The sequence below is a fragment of the Fringilla coelebs genome (assembly GCF_963513975.1).
Source record: "Fringilla coelebs genome assembly, chromosome: 3".
NCBI lineage: Eukaryota > Metazoa > Chordata > Aves > Passeriformes > Fringillidae > Fringilla > Fringilla coelebs.
This window is the reverse complement of record NC_140030.1, coordinates 69763153-69782534: the sequence shown is the minus strand read 5'-3', so window position 1 is coordinate 69782534 and position 19382 is coordinate 69763153. Positions and strand designations below refer to the sequence as shown.

General features: G+C 39.3%; 1 protein-coding gene across 6 annotated transcripts in view; it reads left to right on the top strand.

The window, feature by feature from the left end:
• Positions 1-4615: 4615 nt before the first annotated feature.
• RYR2 (ryanodine receptor 2) overlaps positions 4616-19382 on the top strand; it is a 377699-nt gene continuing 362932 nt past the window's right edge. For 3 of the 6 annotated variants that reach the window (XM_084203476.1, XM_084203475.1, XM_084203474.1), the window contains exons 1-2: positions 4616-4898; positions 15438-15494. In XM_084203476.1, the coding sequence (XP_084059602.1) occupies positions 4851-4898; positions 15438-15494 (105 nt within the window). In that variant the 5' untranslated portion in view covers positions 4616-4850. The remainder of the gene's footprint in view (positions 4899-15437; positions 15495-19382) is intronic. The other 3 variants (XM_084203478.1, XM_084203479.1, XM_084203477.1) reach the window with 1 other exon arrangement.

Below are 19382 nucleotides of genomic sequence, written 5' to 3'. Positions count from 1 at the left end.
AGGAAATTCTATTTTATGGATGCTATTTGATGTGGTCTTTTAATTTAAACCAACAGGTTTTAGAAAAATAATATGTTATTGCCCCCCAAACCCAAAATGACCAAAGGGGAAAAAAGGCCACCTTCAAAAAACCACTTCTTCTGGATTTGTGCCACACCATAGATTCCAGTGATTTTATCAGAGAGTATATCAGAAAAAGATTAGAAGAGCAATAAAAACCTCAAAGGATGCAGGAACATGAAAACACAAGCAAACTATTTTTCCCCAAAAGATAAGCCACAAGATCCATAGTTCCCCCTTAATCTTAACAATCCCCCTTCCTTCCCCCTCCCCCCCGGCCCATCAAATAATGAAAAGAGAAATTAAAAGCTTTGAACTTTGCCAGGAAGGATGCTTCAGACAGTGATGGTTTCTGGGTGAGAAGTGTAATTTCCAGACTTTGGCACGACCATGTTCCAGACTAGGCTTAGACATGACCTCTGTAGCGACAGAACAGAGGTTTTTATAAAACGAAAAGCTTTGCTGTCTAAATTTTATTATAACACAGTATCCCCGTGTGAATCCTTGCATACAGGCTATATATAGAGTACAAAACATGTACCTGATGACAGACATGTAATTAACACTTATACTGTATTTTATTGCTTCAGGATAAACACTAATTGAAGAAAATGCAGTATATTATTGAAATCCAGGGTGATTATGACAAGCAAATAACTATGTGATCTTAGACGTAATTACTCTCACTTAAACTCTGCTAATCTGCAATAAAATCTTTTAAATTCTTTGCAGAATTGGGTCTACTGATTTTATTCTTTACAAGTTACATTTGGGACCTAAACTGGCATGGATTTTACGTTGACTCAATTTCACTGACCACAGGGTGTTGATTTATGACATGTGATAGGAGATGCAATCTTGCTAGTTTTACAGTATTTGGAATAACATGTTTGCAAGATTGATATTTGGCTGAAAAGTCTGACATGCTGCAAGAAAGAGCAGCACCAAGAAGAAAGGATAGTATCTGCCCCGTTTAATTCCTATTGGCATTATCTTATTCTGTGCTCCCAAGAAGAAAAAGTAGTGTGGTAATATATTCTGCTATGAAAAACAAAGAAACACCTGGGAGTTCCCCTCATGTCACTGAATAGTGAATGTTCACAATACTTATTATAAATAGCAAACATTGTTTGTTTTGCATAGATTATTACTTTGAGCGTGTGCACACAAAATTACCTTCTTCTAATATTTAATTTAGATTATAATAATTTATGAAAGTGCTAAAATCCTTATAATGGTGTAAATTTATGTTCAGTTCAGAATCCTGCTGTGATACCTCAGAAGCGCTGTCACGCTGGTGCTGCTGTACTGCCTCTGCATCACACAAAGAAACCTGGGTTTTTTTGTGAAAATTGCTAAGGGCATATTATGGATCTTCACAGTGCTGCTGCCTTGATAATCTAGGCTTGCAGGAGCAAGAAGCCCTTGCTGTGCAAAGGGAAAATGCACAAAGTAAAGTATCTGTTGCAGTGACAATTACAAACGGCACGGACATGGGCAGATTTCAAGTGAGATTTTAGGAAGAACATAACAAGAACAGGACCACAAAAAGTCTACAGTAAGTAGCTTAAGGTCATATTAGGTGGGAGAACTGGACCAAAAATTTGAAAAGCTGCTTCTAGATCAGGTGAAAAAGAAGTAGATATAGTACATGCATGTCATGTAAGACAACTAGATGGCTAACAAAACATAAACTGGAGCTGGAAGGGAACACCAATTTTCTTGGGAAAACTTTTGTTAAGCTTCAGAGGTTGAGTTAGAACCTTTACTTTCATAAACCAGTACAGGATTGTTTTGGCAGAAGTAGAAACTTCTGTTCTGCATTTTTGCTATGGAAAGCACAGTTATCAGAGATAAAAGTTGTCAGAAAACATTGTGGAAAGTGGTGGAAAACAGTGGGCATGACGAGATGTAATATAGACTAAAAATGATCAAGTAACAGTGGGGAGCACAAAGTGAATTGCCATGGGGTTGACTGATGTCTTGAACCTTGGGACTTCCAGTCCTGGAGCAGGGAGCCCTGTTCTTCCACACCCACACAAAATATGCAATTCTCCTGAATTCCACCTGCAAATATCAGCCATGGAGGATGTTAATTCTTTCGCTTTTCCCACTAATTCATCTAAGAAATAATTCTGTAAACTTTACATTACTTCCTGTTATGATAAAAACTATCATGTTTTTCCATTTTTAACCGTTATTTTTCCATTGTTTTAACCAATCAGTTGCTTTTAATTATTTAGTGCAGTTAACCATAACCGTTTATTAAAACCTCACATCAGCTAAAATGCTGGAACTATATTTAATATGTATTTTGCACGTGTACATATAATATTCTATGTCTACTGCCCTTATGAATATTTGTCCTTGATGAGTAATTTAACAAGAAGCTTCCATCTACATTAGGCCTTTATCACCCTGTTTAGAAAGTTTCTGGAAGAATCTTTACTACTTTTTAACTTTACTTCCTAAGCAAATTATCTAATGTGGCCAGATATGGTGCATGTGTCTCTGTTACTGCATAATATCTTTTGAACTAAGTGGAAAATTCCAACCATTTCACAGAAGGTTAATAGTATCATACGTGCTCCATTTCATTAGAACAGATGCATGGGTAAAGAAGATACCAGATAACACTCTCTGGTGTCTGAACATACATTTCACTCATATTAGACACCAACAAAACTGTGTGTTAGAGAAATATTACTGCCCTAGCATGGAAAAGCTTCAGATGGAGGTTTTGTCTTTATAAACACCAAGGAGTCTAATTATGAGCTCCAAATCTGTAAGAAACCAGGTATGATCAGTTCCACAGTCCTTGGAATGACTTCCATGATGTCATAATGTGCTGAAAATGTTTCAGGCACTGATATTATAGTGAACTATTTATATTTTTTTTTCTTTCCTTTCTCTATAATGTCATTGCTTTACATGCAGCAAACAAAAACGGCATCTAATCTGATACTCATCTTCAAGGCCTTATGGAAAGTACCCTGGATGTTCTATGATCCAGACCTTTGACCAGGTGAACTGAGATTTACAACTGTATGAAATACATTCACAAATAGTTGTGCTGGAACTGACTTGTGTGCTGAGCAGGAGAAAGAGATAGGATAGTATGATAAAATATATTTGTTCAGGGCCTTTTCATGAAACCTAATTTTTTAAACTTATCCAAATTCAGGACTTTTCTTCATAATTGGGGTCTATTTCAATAAATATCTCTCAGTCTAAATAATTTGGAGAAGAGATGCTTAAGAGGTTTGAGTGAAATATGAATGAACAATGTCAAAAAATGTCTTTATTTTATAATTCTTAAAAAATATATATATTTTCAGTCAGTATTAATTTTGAAAGGTAGAAGTCACTTGAAGTCAGTAGTAACTGAAACCAGGATATTACAGAGGAAAAGCTTAAGCTGTCATAACTCTGGAGTTCATCTTCAGAACCTCTATATTAAACATTTGTACATTACTTGCTCTAGAGGTCTTATGGGTCATGACTGCTCTTGCAGTTTCCAGTCTGTCAGATGAACAGGTTTTCCACTGCTGGAAGTAATGATAAAATCTCACAGCACCGCACTTTTTCATGATGTCCTTGAACAGCATAAAGTTACAGATTATGGGTATAACTTCTCTAGAAGCACTTTTCACGTATTTTGCTATGCTAGCCACACAGTCTGTTTACCAAAATAACTGTGATTTCATTATGTTTACCAGTTTTGGTCCTCCAGAAGCCTTCTGCAGTTATACATCCCGCACACATTTCATTCTGTCAGTGATCCAGTGTTAATTTTACTCTTTTCTGAGATACCCTGTTGTCCTCCCCTCATGACCATTGCATTGCATTAACAGAGGCTGTCTGCCATACACTGGTTTCAGAGTGCTGTTGCTGGTAGTACTCTGGCGTACTGGAAGTACTCTTCTTTCTGGAGGCCAATCATCCTCCCTGATGGACATAGGTATCCTTGTAAAGGTACTATCTGCACGAATACTCATGAAAGATGAGCTATTCCCTGGCAACCCTTGACTTCACCTTATGGAAAACGCATGGTAGCTATCCTTCAAGGAAATGGGATTTTAAAGCCTTACATTCGCCCCGGGTTAGGCTCACTCACACGATGGTTCAAGTACAACACCCGCTGAAGCCATGTTGTACCTTCCATCCTTCTCCCCGACAGTACAGTCGGCTGACAAAATAACTGGCAAGGAGCCGTTTAGTTCTCCCTCTCTCGAGGCATCTCTCAATGCAGCACATCACGCCTAACTCCTGCGGGACAGCCGTGCCCAGGCAGGCACGGTGCCGGCCGGCCTTCCCGCCGGCTCCCGGAGGAGCGGAGGCAGCCCGAGGCTCGGGCGGCGGAGGTGACGGCGGGTCGGGCAGCGGCCCCGGGCGCGCCCCGAGCCGGGCGGCAGCCGCCTCTCCGCGGAGCACCGGCAAGGGGCGCTGGGCGGCGCCTTTGGAGTGCGGAGGGAGCGGGCTGCGGATCACCTGCAGCGGCGGGGGGGGCCGGGAGCTCCGCCTCCCCTCCTCCCCCGGTTAATCGCATCCCCCTCCCCGCGGCAGGCACAGGCAGCCGGGCAGCGCTGTCAACCTGCTGCAGGCGCACGGGCACCCCGCTCGCAGCCAGGGCCGGGCTGGGGCCGCCGGCTCCGCCGCCCTCGCACTTGCCCCGGCCCGGTGCGGCGCGGCCGTGAGCCTCCTGCCGCCGCCAGCCCGCGGGGAGCGACCGCCGCCGCCCGCCCGGGCACCGGGAGCGGCGCCCGGCAGAAGGAGAGACAGGGGCAGCCATGGCCGAGGGGGGCGAGGGCGAGGACGAGATCCAGTTCCTGCGAACTGTAAGCGCCGCGCTTGCCTCCCTCACCTCCGCGCTGTGGCGGGGCGCCGGGCGGGCCGGGGCTGTGGGGGCGACGCCCGGACCGGCCGGGGTGGGAGCCGGGCGGGGGCAGCTCGGAGCGGGCTCCGGAGCCCCGGCCCCGTCCCTCTCCACCTGGCAGCGTGTGGCTCCGTGGCCGGGCGGGGGGCGAGAGCCGGCTGGCCGCCGCGGGATGAGCGGGAGGGGCGGGCGGCCGTGCTCGCCCCGGGCGGGGGCACCCCGGGCAGGGTGAGGGGCGGGCGGGGGCGAGCGGCGCCTCCCCAGCAGCACCTCTCTCGGCGCTGCCTTCCCTCCCGGCCGCGATGTGTGCGCCTACTGCAGATACTAACCGAGCAGCCGTCCCCAGAGCGAAAACTGCAATCACGCTCTCTTGGCAAAAATAGGCTTGGGGGAAAAAACCCACCTCTCTCACCCTGTCACCTCCCCACGGAGGTTCCCACTAACTTGCAGGCGTTCTCCTCGCCGGGCACAGACTAATACGGCTTTTTCTGGCGTGCGCATCCTTTCGTTACTTCGGTCCAGAGCATGTTAAGGCGCTAGAGCGCTTCTTCCTTCCGTTTAATTAATGCATCGGGACTGCTGCATCTAATGCTTATCTGGATTATGTTTCTACAAGCAATGCTTTTATTTATCTTCTCGGCCATCTCCCAAGCGCCGTTTATATGCACAATCCTAGCAAGTTTACAGATAGGCATCTGCATCTAGAATGGTGGTGTATACAAACCGTGCCACAGTTGGAGGAAAAATTGCTGAGACATTTGTTAAGTAGAGCTGGAAACACTGAGACTGTAGTGATAAAGCTTAACTTCCCTTTCATTTAGTACAGTCTGATTTAGAAAACGTTCACGTTCAATGGCTTGTAAGAAAATACATCTAAATGGGGGTGGAAAGAAAGCAACATAGTGTATGTGAAACATATTCATATGCTGTTTGCGGCATTAAGAATCCTGGTTCTGAGTTGTCTTCCATTTCCGTCAGAAACCGCACAACAGTAGATGTATACCTTAGTAATATTTTTTTATTTGTTTAAGGATTCTTAGAAAATCTGCTTTCACAGAAAATACAGCTGTTACACAACATTGTCATGAAGATCGACAACTTTTTTTTCCTGTCAGCATTATGTGACTTGTATTGTAGTGTTGCCTAACACCTAAAGACAAAACAGAAAAATATTTCTGTGAAAGAAAATTTTTCATCTCAGTTTACGGGTGTTTTTTTTATCAGTACTTTTCACTGGTAAAGATTTTTGGAAGACTTGTAGCATGGCAGCCTTACTGCAGGCGTGAATGTTAAGCTTAGTTCGTGTTATCTGAATGCTTAATAGGGAAGGAGAAGCATTGGGCATGCTAATACAGCTCAGCACATCTACAGTGATGTTAAACTCCAGCACCTGACAGCAGCCGCATGTTATGTAAAACAGCACTCCTGATAATGTGTGTCAGGCTTGGTACAGATTTGGCAAACCCAGTCTTAGATAATACTTGAAAATGTTTAGAATGTTGCACCAGTGGTAAAATGACCTTGAAGATGGTAAACTGAGGCTTTGGGGAGGCATGTAGTGTAGTTTAATCAAAAAGGCCTGAGAAACCTGTATAATCTGTAGTGGTATGTAAGCAGTGATTTTTACTCTTCTCTTCCTTCCACTTTGTCCAAGTTATGAGCATTACTGGAAAAGTCAGTGCTTTCAGGTGTTTTTTTATGTAGTCTTCCACTTCTGTTGTTAGAAGGCTCAGATTAGTGGTCTCTAAAGCCATAAGATATGTGCAACTTTCTGCATGCTGTTGGTAGAAAGCACTGGAAATTTGATATTACCCTGGTAATTACTGCAGCTTTTCTTTTTATTTATTTCTAAAATACTAATCAGGGACAGATGGATTCATAAATGTTTTGTAGATAAATGAGAACTTTTCAAAGAACACTGTATGCAAGCAAAAAGCATTCTGTGCTTTCAATACTTTGAGGATGGCATCTGTAGGCCTACTACATGTAAACAGTGCTCTTCGTATTTTATTCTTTTGGTAGGACCTGATAAACTTCCTAAAATCTTTAGAGTCTACCCTGGAATGTAAACACTGTATTTTTTTTAATGCTTAAAATTGCACATGAGATTTTACTCAATTAAAAATGCCCTTTATTTGCATGAAGCTACTAGACTGAATTTGTGGTTTTGCCACATCTTTATTGGAAATTTCGATTTTTCTCTCCTCTTCACACATTCCTATATGTCTAATGATTCCTCTTCTTTACTTGCTACTTTGTTTTGGTAAAGTGGCATTAAGCATTACCTCCTGCAAATTCTGCTGCTTAGGATGGATTTTTGTTTCTTTTGGGAATAATTTGAGTTTGATATCTCACCTCTGAGACATGAACACAACTTATTAATGCCCTGTATTTCTGGAAGCATCAGAGCTTACATTGTTTGGGGCAACTCTGGACAGCCTGGAGCTCAGCTCTCTGCTGTTCAGTTCTCCTCAAGGAACTCCTCTGTAGTCCTGTGAATTACTTGCTTCTCTGGAAACAGGGATCTCCCTCATTAGTTTGCCAAATGCTCCAGGTGGAGGTGACCTTGTATTATGTGTGGCCTTTTTTAGTCTTGGACATACATTCTCCTGATTTCTCCCACAGAATAAACACGTACTGTGCAGGAGAAGTGAAGGGCAACAAGTATCCTGCTGTGTGTTTATTAGTTGTGTGTCCAGGCAGGACCTCTTCCCTGTAGGGGAACTTGTTTTTTATTTTATAACCTTAGAAAGATCAAGGGTATATGTAACATAGATTTCACTGCTTGCTCTTTACAGTCAAGAATCTAAAACATTCATAACTGTTATGGAAATCACCTGGTTTTATTTGTTTGTTTTTATTTTTATTAGGATGTGTAATTTGATGAGAGTGAAAATAATTCCAAGTTCCAGGAGAAAACAGAAAATATTTTCCCCTAAATGCATAGGCTCCTTCCTTAATATACACGTGCAAGGACTGTTTTTTGTGACACAGAACCCCCATAATGGAAAGCCTTTACAAGAAATGGGGTAGCAAGCTGGTGAGAGGATTGAAACCAATTGCAAGATTTCAAAAAAATGTTGCTTATATTTGTCCCTTATATATTTTTAAAGGTGTCCTGACTTTTAGGAGCAAGATGTACCTAAAAGTGATGGGAAATGTGTAATTTAGCTGTTTGATCTTGTGATGTTCCTGATGCCAGTGTGTAGGGTTTTCTAGAGTTGTGGAGTTTCTTAAATTAGAGGCAGGTCTGCTTTTAGCTGTTTATGGTAGGAGACACCAACAGGACATGCTGAAGTAGGGCTGACAGGGTTATGTTTTTTTTCACTGTCTTCTGAGACAGTGATGACTACCATGCCTGTCAGGAATCAGAGGCGTAATCAGTGTGAGCAGCACATGTTCCCCAGGACTGATGGAATCATCATCTCTTTCCATCTCTTTTTTTTTTTTTTTTAAAGGTTTGAATGCTAACATTCCATGTTACATTCCCTAACCCTAACCATTCCTCTAATGAGTTTTTAAAAATTTTTTTAATTAGCTTGCAGTAAAACAGAACCTCTTGCTTGTGTGAATGTATTGTGTGCTGCCTTATTTTCTATGTGGATTTAACAGTTCTGAGTGTGACTGCCGGTGGAAAGTGTAAGTGTGCTTTGCAACACTGGAAGAGTAGTTTGAAACAAATTTAAACATTACTTAGGATTCCTGTTTGACATGCAAAAGATTTTTATTCACTCAGTGCTGGGTTTTAGAATGAAGTTTATGGCAGAGAAGTTTGAAATGAAGAATGCTGTGTTCACATTTCAAGGACAGCAGTTCTGTGATTTCGGAGTCTCTTCTATTCCAGATAGTCCTCTTTATGGCAGCATTTAAACAATGAGTGCCACTTTAAATCTGACTAAAAGTCATATGCTTACATGCCATCCTACATGAAAATTCTATGGAATTAGAGGTCACAAAAGGAACCAGAAGAAACAAGATCTGAAGATTATTTTAAGATAAGTAACTCAACAGTAGAAGAATTATGCGAGTCTCTCATTAAAACAGAAAAGAAAAAAAAAAAAGTGGTGTTTTTTTTTTTAAATCCCTTGCTGCTTTTCATGTGTTGCTTATCTTTTAAAGGGGTTTATCAAAATATGTGAGATTTGGTAGCTGCAGTCATCAAACATATGATTGTTAGAACACACAAAAAGAAAATGCTCAAAAGTAATCTTAGCTATTAGAAGCAATTTTAGAATTAAAATATGCTGAAACCCACTTTGGATATCCTTTGTTTATTTTAAAGAGTGTTTCTTGTACTTGTCAGTATTTGACTTTTGAAGATACACCAGGGACTGGCACAAGAGACCACTGTTTAACAGCTCATGTGAGGGATGGCGTGGCTGAGATTGCAGCATTTGTCCTTTCCTCTCTAAGGCACTGCACTGCAGTACAGATACTGAATATGATCTCAAATTCTATTTTGGAATTGAGCTGGACAGCTTGTTTGTAGTGAAGGGGTTTTAGCTAGGACATGCAGTCAATTTCTTTTTTGAAGATTGTATGTGAACCTTTCATGTATAATTTTTTTTGATAACAAAATTGGTTGCCAAACATTTTTTGCCACCTTTAAGATTATATTAGTGGATGAAATCACTTGTCTGTTACATATTTTGTCTTGTCCCATGTTCTGCATCTGGAAGTTGTCTGTGTTTGATGTGTGAGAAGGCATCTGGGGAAACTGTAGCTAATGTCCACCAGGGAAGTTTCTTGATAGCCCTGTGAGTTGGCTGCTGATATTCTGAGAGATAGAGCTGCATTTCCTGTCAGATTCTGAAGATGTTTTGATGCATCCTGCTTTTTGGAATTGTGAAAACCTGAGGAAAATCCATTGTAGGAACTTAAAACGTGGGCAGACTGTAAAGAGAGAATACCACTTCTTTCTGACCCAAGATTTAGAAGGGGCATGAGCTGTCTGACTTGCACTTCTCTATTTATGTGCTGTATTATTACAGGCATATTTTAAAGGCGGATTTTCCTCTTACACAGCTGTGTGCAAAGTGCACAGGATGATTCTAATTCCAGAAAATAAGCCAGTCTTTCTTTAGCAGGGATATGGATTTGTTGAACTATTTCTCTGAATCAAGGTAGAAGATTGGAAGTTGTGTGGTGAAATACTGACAGTGGGCTGACCCCAGGAGGTATGTGAATTAAACTGAAAAGACAGGAATATTTTTCTTCTGATTTTTGATTCATGTTGAAAATCTGCATTAGTTTTGGAATTGTTTTCTGAATTGCACCTAGGCTTCTGCTTAAATTTCCTGATCTGACTGAAATGAAGCTTTGTGTGGATGTCAGAAGGAAAGTTGAGAAGTGTATATATTCCTATGCTTCCTAATAATACTTCAGTGACATAAATTTCTTTCATTTGGTGATAATACATCAGTAACTTTGAACTGTAAAATGACGACATTTTACCAGGGTGATTGAAAGAATTTGAATTTCTTACTGTGTTTGTTTGACACAGTTATACTCTTGAATTTTTCCCTGTAGCAAAGTAAGGATAGCCTGGCATAATTTTCTGTCTCCAGTTTGTATTCTGCCAAAGACCTGTACTATGTTTTGCAGGTGTAGGGCACTTATGCCATGTCTGGCTGTGTTGTCTGTACCACTCTGGAAATGGAGGGCCTCTGAGTTTGCCTGGTGCATCTCAGTCACTGAGAAAAGGCCTAAAGGAACTGGTTTTGGTAACAGTGTAAGCCTTTTTTTATAGGCAACCACAGCAATATGGAACTTACTGCAATATCCTGTGACCATCAGAGGTGCAGCTGTGAAATTTCTTTGTTCTCCTTGTAAGAAATGGAGCAGCTTAAGAGCACTGCCTGCACCATCATGAGAGGTCACCCCAGTTTCCTAACAAAGACTAGCAAGAGCTCCCATGTGGTTTTACTGCAGTGTAGTTTTATACTGTAGTCCCTTGTTATGAAGTGTGAGATTCATTAACTAATTATGTATTCAGTTATTAGAGAACCTTTTCTTTTTCTTTAATTTTTTTAATATAATAACTATGGTGCAACTTGTGAGGTGAAGGGCTTAAACTCTTCAAATGTGTTGCTGCTTCTTGAGCCCGGTGATGTTACTCAGCTCCTGTAGGTTGGAACAAATGTTTTTGAGGCATGTGTTTTAGTAGAAGCTTTTCATAGCTTCTCAGCATTGCTAAATAAAAACAAACTGGTGTCAAAATGCCTTCTATTAGTAATGGGAAAGATTTGATAGGTAAGGTGTCATAACATGAACTTAGGTGTAAACTTACATGACAGCTGCAATTCCACTGTAAATGTAGTGCTCAAATGGTCAGATTTAAACTAATATTAATGTATTTATAAGAATATTCGCACAAACAACTACATAAAATTTTAAATAAAAAGATTATTTCATTCCTTCAGTGTTGTGGCGTACTTTAATGTTTATCATGGTCAGGAATGACTTCCTTATAATTGTCATGTACTTGAAAAAAAGTATAACTATGTTAGGTTTCTTAGTAATGCAGACTTCCAGAGGGACTTTGGCAAAAATCTACAAGGTATCTATCATTCTGTAAGATGCATGGGTCAGTTAATTCTTAATGTGGATGACGTTTTAGTTCAGGACAAGTTTTTTATGTCACTGAGATGGAGTGACAAGACCATTGCATTTTGTGAGACAGCTTCCTAGAGGATTTGAGTAATGGTGCATCACAAGAGACCTGTGTTACCTGGTTGTGTTTTACTTGACTGTGGGAAATATTATCTGAAGGATATTAGCTGGCAGAACCAAATACCAAACACTGATGTCTTATCTCTCTACCTCTCTGAAAACCTCTCTGGAATTCTACTGTGAAAAACTGGGTGCACTGAATTTATATCTCTGCTTAAATCCTTATTTCAAAGGAACGATGAAAGGAAGCAACACAAAATTTGCATTGGCTGTCTGTGAGTTTTCCTGAAGGATGCCAGAATGTGGAGTTGTATTAATGGAATCAAGCCAGAAATGGCTGTCTCTTACAGCTATATTTCTTCCTTTTAAACCAGGCAAAGCTGGGAAAAAACAAGTACCTGGGATTTGTGTGGGATGCGTTCTTTGGCTTCAGAAAAGGAAAATGAGAAAGAGGAATGTATCTTTCTTTGCTGAATATGCCAGATAATTTCCCATGGTGTATGAACATCTTCATTCCTGTGATGGGCAAGCAGAACTCCTTGTATATAAATGTAGGTGGAGGAATGAATGGAATTTTTAGAGTTTTCAGAGTAAGCCTGGGCAATTGGATAGATCTGCAGTAAGACTCAGTAAGCCTCTGGATCGTAGGATCCATTCACTGGTAACTGATCCTCCTTCTACATCAGGCATGTAGCCATGCTGATAAACATTTGAGCATCACCCACTGTGTGTTTATTTCCTAGTTGTGAAACTAGAAAATAATTTAGTTAGTTCTAACGTGCTAAGCACAAGCCAGATCATTAAACCTCTCTCTGCAGAAACATGGTCTTCATCCTTAGGCTGCCTTTGTAAAGGCATTTGGTTCCAATGGGGACAGAAGCAACCTAAATACCTGTACAGGTAAATAAGAATCTCTAGCCTTGCAACAGTCACAAGAATTCTGTGTGTTCCTAACACTGGGGATTTGCCAAAAAATAAGTGTCAATCTTGTCACTTCATATTTTTGTCTATTTTCTGCCCATTTATGTAGTGGATTTTTGCAATGCTAATGCATAGATAGTTATGTGTGTTTGCAGTCTTTATGGCAAGTACCAGGGAGATGGAATGCATATTCCCTTTTCCATACAAGTGGAAAGTAAAAAAATTCACAATAGGGAAGTATTCAGTAAGGTTCTCTCCATCCCTATTTCTTTCTTTCTTCTGGTGTTACGGACAATTTAATAGCTCTTTGTTGCTTAAGAGTTGGATTAATCTTCTCTTAAAAGCTTATATTAAATAAATGTGGTTTTTGGTTCTTTTGCTCTGCCTCAGCTAACACAGAAAGCAAAGGTTTATCCTGTGCCATGCCAAGTCTGCTGGGCTTTGACTTTGTGCCACACCAGCTCCACCAGGCTCTGCTGGGCTCAGCTGCATATGTCAGCAGTGAGCCTAGTTTATTGTAGTCTCGGAATTATGTAGTCTTGGGTCCTTCAGAAAAGCTTATGAGCAAAAGAAAAACCGCTAGTCTACTATTTAGTAATAGCAGGAGGGTGGTAAATCCAGAAAACTCAAATGCCATCGTTGTTAACTGGATTTCAGTAGGGTAAGCTTGTGAATTAATGATTCATACCTCAAGATGTTTTTCAGTAGGTCTTTACATGATGGTCTGACTGCCTGCTCAGATATGTCAGCCTTATTATTTAGTCTTTAATAACTTCTAATGTGCCTCATGTAATGAATTATGCATTTAAAGAGTTACTACTATTGCTGGTTGTACGTCAATGGAAGAAGAATCAATGGAGGCCCGGTCTTCATTTTGATCTGACCAAGGTTGTTGTAGAAATATCCTGTAAATTTTCTTTGATTTGAGAAGGTTCCTGAAATCCTACAGAAGAAACATTGTATTTTTGCACTGTTTCAGAATATTGCAATGTTTTGCCTCCAAGTCCATTTCTGGAATCTGTTAGCAGTATCTTTTACAAGAAGGGTACTGTGTTTGTTCTCTACCCTATCTTCTGGTTCATTTTAGATTGCTTTTCTTGGAAGTTTCAAGATCTGAGTCCAGAACTTGTTTTAGTCCCTGTCACTTTTCCTTGGTCTTGTCAGAGCCACTGAGATCCTTCTCTTGCAGTATTGGGTTTGATGACTCTTCCTGATTTTAAGTGTGGCACAGCTTCAACCTAAGCCTGTGGTAGGACTTGCTATTGTCTATAGTTATGAATTCAAGAATTCATTAAAATTGATAGAATGTTATGTGTTTGTTTGTTTTTTGTTTTTTGTTTTTTTAAGGAGTCTCTTAAATTTGGCATTTCTTTCTGTCTTATTTCTTTTTTTCTTTTTACTCTTGGTCCGACTAAGGTCGAGGTTTTGTTCTTTTCTTCTCTCAGAACAAGAAGATAGGTGTTTTAAAGATGTCACACAAAGTTTACTAAGATGTCAGAAGTTATCACAAGGATTTCAGTAAAATGTATTCAGAATATAATTTGTCTTGATGTATGATTAGTCTGCATTTTCTTGCTCCTTTTCCTTTGCATGCTTCACCTCTGGAAAGCTTCATCTTATTGAACTGAATTACTCCAAAATCTTCAATTTCAACTGAACAGAATTTGTCTAGAAAAGGAGAGGGATGGAGTGTAGGAGGGAGGGATGTCATAACTTGCAGGTGAGCTTTGTCATCCTTTTGAGAGACATTTTTTCAGGAAAAAAACCCAAAACAAAATAAACCAGCTTTTGCATAGAAAATGTTATTTAAGTTGAGATGTAAGAAGAAACACTTCAATTTTCCATGAGTGGGAGGTGAAAAATGAGTAATTAGGTAGTGAGAATTAGATTTTCATGTTCCTAAAGGTGAATGGAGGTATCTTTTTCCAGGTGAGATCTGTTGCTCAGTTCAGCAAGATACTGTATACCTGCATTTTAAAATACTGGGATATTTGCACTGGGATATTTGTTTATTGACTTCAAGTAACTGAAAGCATATTTTGATTTTTTTTTTCTCCCATCTGACCTTGGAATTCTCATACCTCTTTTAATCTACTGAAAATTAAAGGTATATCAAGTTTCAACATTGACATATTCTGTTGAAAATGTTACAAGCATCACTTTATTCTGATAATGTCAGAAGTAATGTATTGCCATTTTTTCTTTTGAAATTTCTGGTTGGATTCTGTCTCATAATTTGTATGTCAGCTGCAATTGCAGCTGAATTTTCTGAATTTTTTCCTTTCTTGTACTAGAAATCTGTTACTGAAGCAGAATTAGATGCTTTCTATTTTATGCCCATTTTTTTTCTGCTTTCTGTTCTACAGTTTATTTTTCTCTTGACAAGCTGTAAAGATAAAATAACATCAGTGACAATATTTTTCCCTTCAAAACCAGTTTGTTTTGGGGGGCTGTCCCTCAGACTTGGTAAATCAGCTCATTGCAAACATCCTGTGCCTGACTTATGGAATAGTTTACTCTGGCCCTCTGCACAAAGGTACTTTCTGCTGACGCAAGGAAAACCTCGAGGTGAGAGTTCCTATATCAGTTTTCTGAGGCTGTAATCCTGTGAAGTAATCCAATTAATATGGTGTATGAGAAGTGCTCAACCTTCTGAACTCGATGGGGGACATTTATTTCTTATGCATGGCATTTGCAGTTCTATTTACACAGGAAGGTCTTGCTGCACTTTTTGGTTTACTAACAAAACAAACTAACATGGGTCAGAACACATATTCAATGAAGGAAAGAGGTTAATTGGTGGTGAATTGTGTGGTATTATCAGTGCTAACAAAATTACTTTTTTATGTACCTCTGTAACTTCTGTTGATGAGTGAGGTTTTTTTATGATGATTTATGTCTGTTACAGAATTACAGTTTGACAATTGGAACCACATCTAGAGCTTGGGAAGCGCACTTTGTTGTAGTAAGTTCTTACTCAAAAGTTACGGTTTGCTATTAGTGGTACCTTAGTAATTTGTTTTAATGGGAGGAGCAGAGAAACAAGGAATACTGCTGATGAAATGGGTTTGTAACCTTACTGTATACCTTTCAATTAAAGTAATCAGCTGAAGAAAAAATTATATTCCTTTCAAAATTTCTAGCTGGATCACATTTTCCTTGCCTGAGGAATAAATCTTTTAAATGAAAGAAATACATAAAACAGGCAGATTGGTATAACAGGTTGTTAAAGGTTATTCTATTAACAAAAGTCTGGAAGAAAATACTTAAGGCACAAATACACTTTTTGGCCAGAAGCCTAAAAACAAATCCTGTGTTACAAGACTGCTTCAAATAAAAACCTGTCTCTTACCTCTTGCTTAAATAATACTGCAAATCAAATGCAAATTAATTGATTTTAGGATATTGTCTAGCAGAATAATCTACTCTTCATCTGTTAAACATTCCAATGAATGTTTAAATTAAAATGATTTGTTGGTCTATGACTGTGATGTCTCTGTATGGCCATGTATGTTTTTTATAAGTCTGGTTCTGTTCTTGCTGATGTTTATGTCAAACCTCCTCTAGATTTTAACCAGACCTGAATCATACACTAATTGTGTTGTGTGCTGTTGTATGCAACGGCCTAAATGTGTTGAATTCATGTCCTTGTCTGCCATTTTAACACAAATTAATCTTGCTTAGGTGCCAGAAGTGTGTGACCTGGCTTTTGCAAAATTAGTTTAAAATTGCGTGTGTGTTGCTAACTGTCCATCAAAATATTTACATCTAATGGTAAATTGTTCCAAATTTGCTACTCAGATATATCATCTTGTCCAATTCAGAAAAGGTAATAATCCCTCATGTGCTTCTCTTTTCTGAGATGAAAGGTTTTTCTTTTTCTACAAATCTCCCTGATGTCTTTGTTAAGAAGATAATAGTCTTGCAGAGTTGCATTTGCGTGTTTTTCTGTTAACAGTGTGCTTCTGCTTTGTCCAGCATAAACTTTATTACGTCCACCATGGAACCTGAAGTCAACTCTAACCTGAATTTGAGATTACAATGCTGTTTAGTTTTCTCAGGAAGTTGTCTATGCTGTGGGGGAATACTGCTTTTTAGGTACTAGATACATGCAAAAATGCTGCTTCTTACTATTTATTTTTTACACTTTAAATGTCATATTTTAATTAATACCTTTAAAAAAAGGTATCTTTTTACTGGGTCTGTGTTACAAGGTTGTGAGATCTGTTTGTCTTGAAGCATTTACCACTGCAATTACTTTTGTTTAGTTACCGAGGAAAGTATCAATTATACTTCAGAGTAAGAAATTATCTTGTCACAAAGTTTCTGAAACATCAGCAGTGCACCTGTGGTTTTTTTTTGGTGTCTGCAAGCCTAAGGAAAGTCCATTTTAGGAATATCAGCACTTGGTGGAGCTGAGCTCTTGCTGTGCAACATTGCGTTTTCAGCCTCATGTATTAACTATGGTAGTGGTGAAATAGCTAAAATTATGTGCACTTTCAAATTCATTGTAGAGATCAGGTAAGCGTTAAAATGCCTCTGCTGGTATTCTGAGTTCATCTGAGTGATTTGCCTTGCACTTGGATTGGAGCAGAATAAATAATGAAAAAAATATATAGGCATAGGAATGTGCCTTCTGCTCACATTTGTCTAGTCTGCCTAGTCCAACACTTGAGCTCTTGTCTCCCAGTAAAACTGCAAGGCTTAAATGGAAAGAACTTGAACCAGTTTTCTTGATTGTACATGGTTTGCATGGCAGTATATCTGGTAACGGACCATTTCCAGCTTATATCCTGCTGAAATAGTCTGTAAGTTTCTTCATATTTACTATTTTTTCCATTCACATTACCAAACTTTCTATGAACCCTTGCATATGTTTTATTCTACAGTTTCCAGCTATCTTGTTCAGAAACTTCTATCAGAAACTAATTACTCCAAATTATGGCATGGTCTCATGACTGTGTTTACTTGAAATGCTGTATAGCAGTTTTTTGTGGGTTTTTTTTCCTCTTTAAACACTGGAGTTAATTCTATCAGAGTTAAATAGTGATACTTGTATGAAAATGGGCCTTATTTTCTCTTCTGGTTTTCTTGGTGATTTTTTGATTTGTGTATGGGTTTTTTGGAATCTTTTTTCATCTAAATTAACCCATATCTGTTATTGAAACTTTTCTTTCCAAAACATATGTCTCTTTCATTGTGAAGAGCTGGGCTGGTAAGCTCAAAGTGGTAGTATTTTGTCTTGAAGAGGATGATCTTGAGAAAAATTGAAGCATGTATAAACAACCTCTTGCTGTCTTTTAAAACTGACCTACATTGTTTTCTTCTTCTGACTCAGCTCTTGCTGAAGTAAAGGTTAATATATCTTTTGATTTAAATTTAACATTTGCTTAAAGTGTAAAATATTTTCATAATAAAGATTTTATACCCTAAAGAGATAAAAGCATTGTCTCTTAAACTCACAGTAGTTTTATAATTTATCAAATATAGATTTGTTATTTTTTTTTTCCTCCTCAGGGTGGAAAGCAAGTTCTAGTCTGTAATTTGTGTTTCTCAGTAAGGAGCTGCAGAATAGTAAAATCACAAATGACTACATTTTTTAAGACTGCATGTTTTTCTGAAAGCAGTACTAAATCTTTCTATTCTCTGACACTAGTTTGTGTCAGAGAATAGAAAAGAATTTGGGTGGAGGTGGGTACTACAGCCTTATGAGGCGAGGGAGATCTTGTTGCAGAAGAGAGTTACATCACTCTACTCAATCCTGCAGGATGGAAAACAGATGAGAATTAGACTACACAGTCTTGGTGCTGACTACCAGGAGGAATTTATCCCCCATTTGCTTTTAATTGCAGTAGCTTCAAACTTCTCATCAGGAAGAGAAAGCTCATCAGGAATGGATTGTGCTTCTCCCATGCAACCCTCTGGTCTACGGAGGGCAGATTTGTCAGGTTCAGCTGGAAACATGAACCCTTTTACTTCAACTCTAACAGGAGCTACTGAGTTCACAACTCCTGGTGGCCAAGGATGTTTTCCTCTGGATGCGTAAGATAATTCAGATGAGAAAGGGAGCAGTGTTAGAATTCACTAGGTTTCATTGTGTAACTTTGTTTACATCAATAGTGTTCTTTTAATATCTGGTCTAGGGAGGGTGGCTCCTGCTCTTAGCTGTCGTTTGCCTGTTTTATTTTCAGATTCGTCATTTGTGCCAAGGATTGGATTTTTACATGCTGTGTGTTGAAATAGTCTTTAAGAAGTAGTAGAGGCAGGGAGCATACAAAAGCCAGAGCATTGTGATGAGCCCAGTGCTGCAGAATGTTGGTAATTGCAGAGAGGCATATTCCTAGCTGAAGTTAGCACAGAGTCCATCATGAGCTTTTGACAGTCAGAGATGTGTCTATTCAAAATATTGTAGTTGATGCAGCACAATGTGGTGCTCATGAGCTGGCTCTGGATGTTGACAGAAGGCGCTGTTAGGAGATTTGGAGATGATCCAGGGGACAAACAGAGTATTATTAGAGATTAGGTGGCAGAGGTATCACTCCCACCTCTTTGGTCAACATGACATCTATGAAACTGTGGTACAGCTTCCAATGCAGTGTGTAACTCTTCTCTCCAATATTGTTTTAAATGTAAGACTTTTCTTATGCAGAAGTTCTGCTTATAGATTGTGGCTTTGTTGTTTTTTGGGGGTTTTGAATTCTTTTTTATTTGGTTTAACAATATGTTATGTTATTAAGGTTGGGTCAGGGAACTGTTAAACCGCTGAGCTTCCTGAGAAGTGTGGGTTTTTTAGTAGGCTTCAGTAGGTTTTTATAATTTTGTTTTTTTGTTTTATTCTGCAGACTTTGGCCAC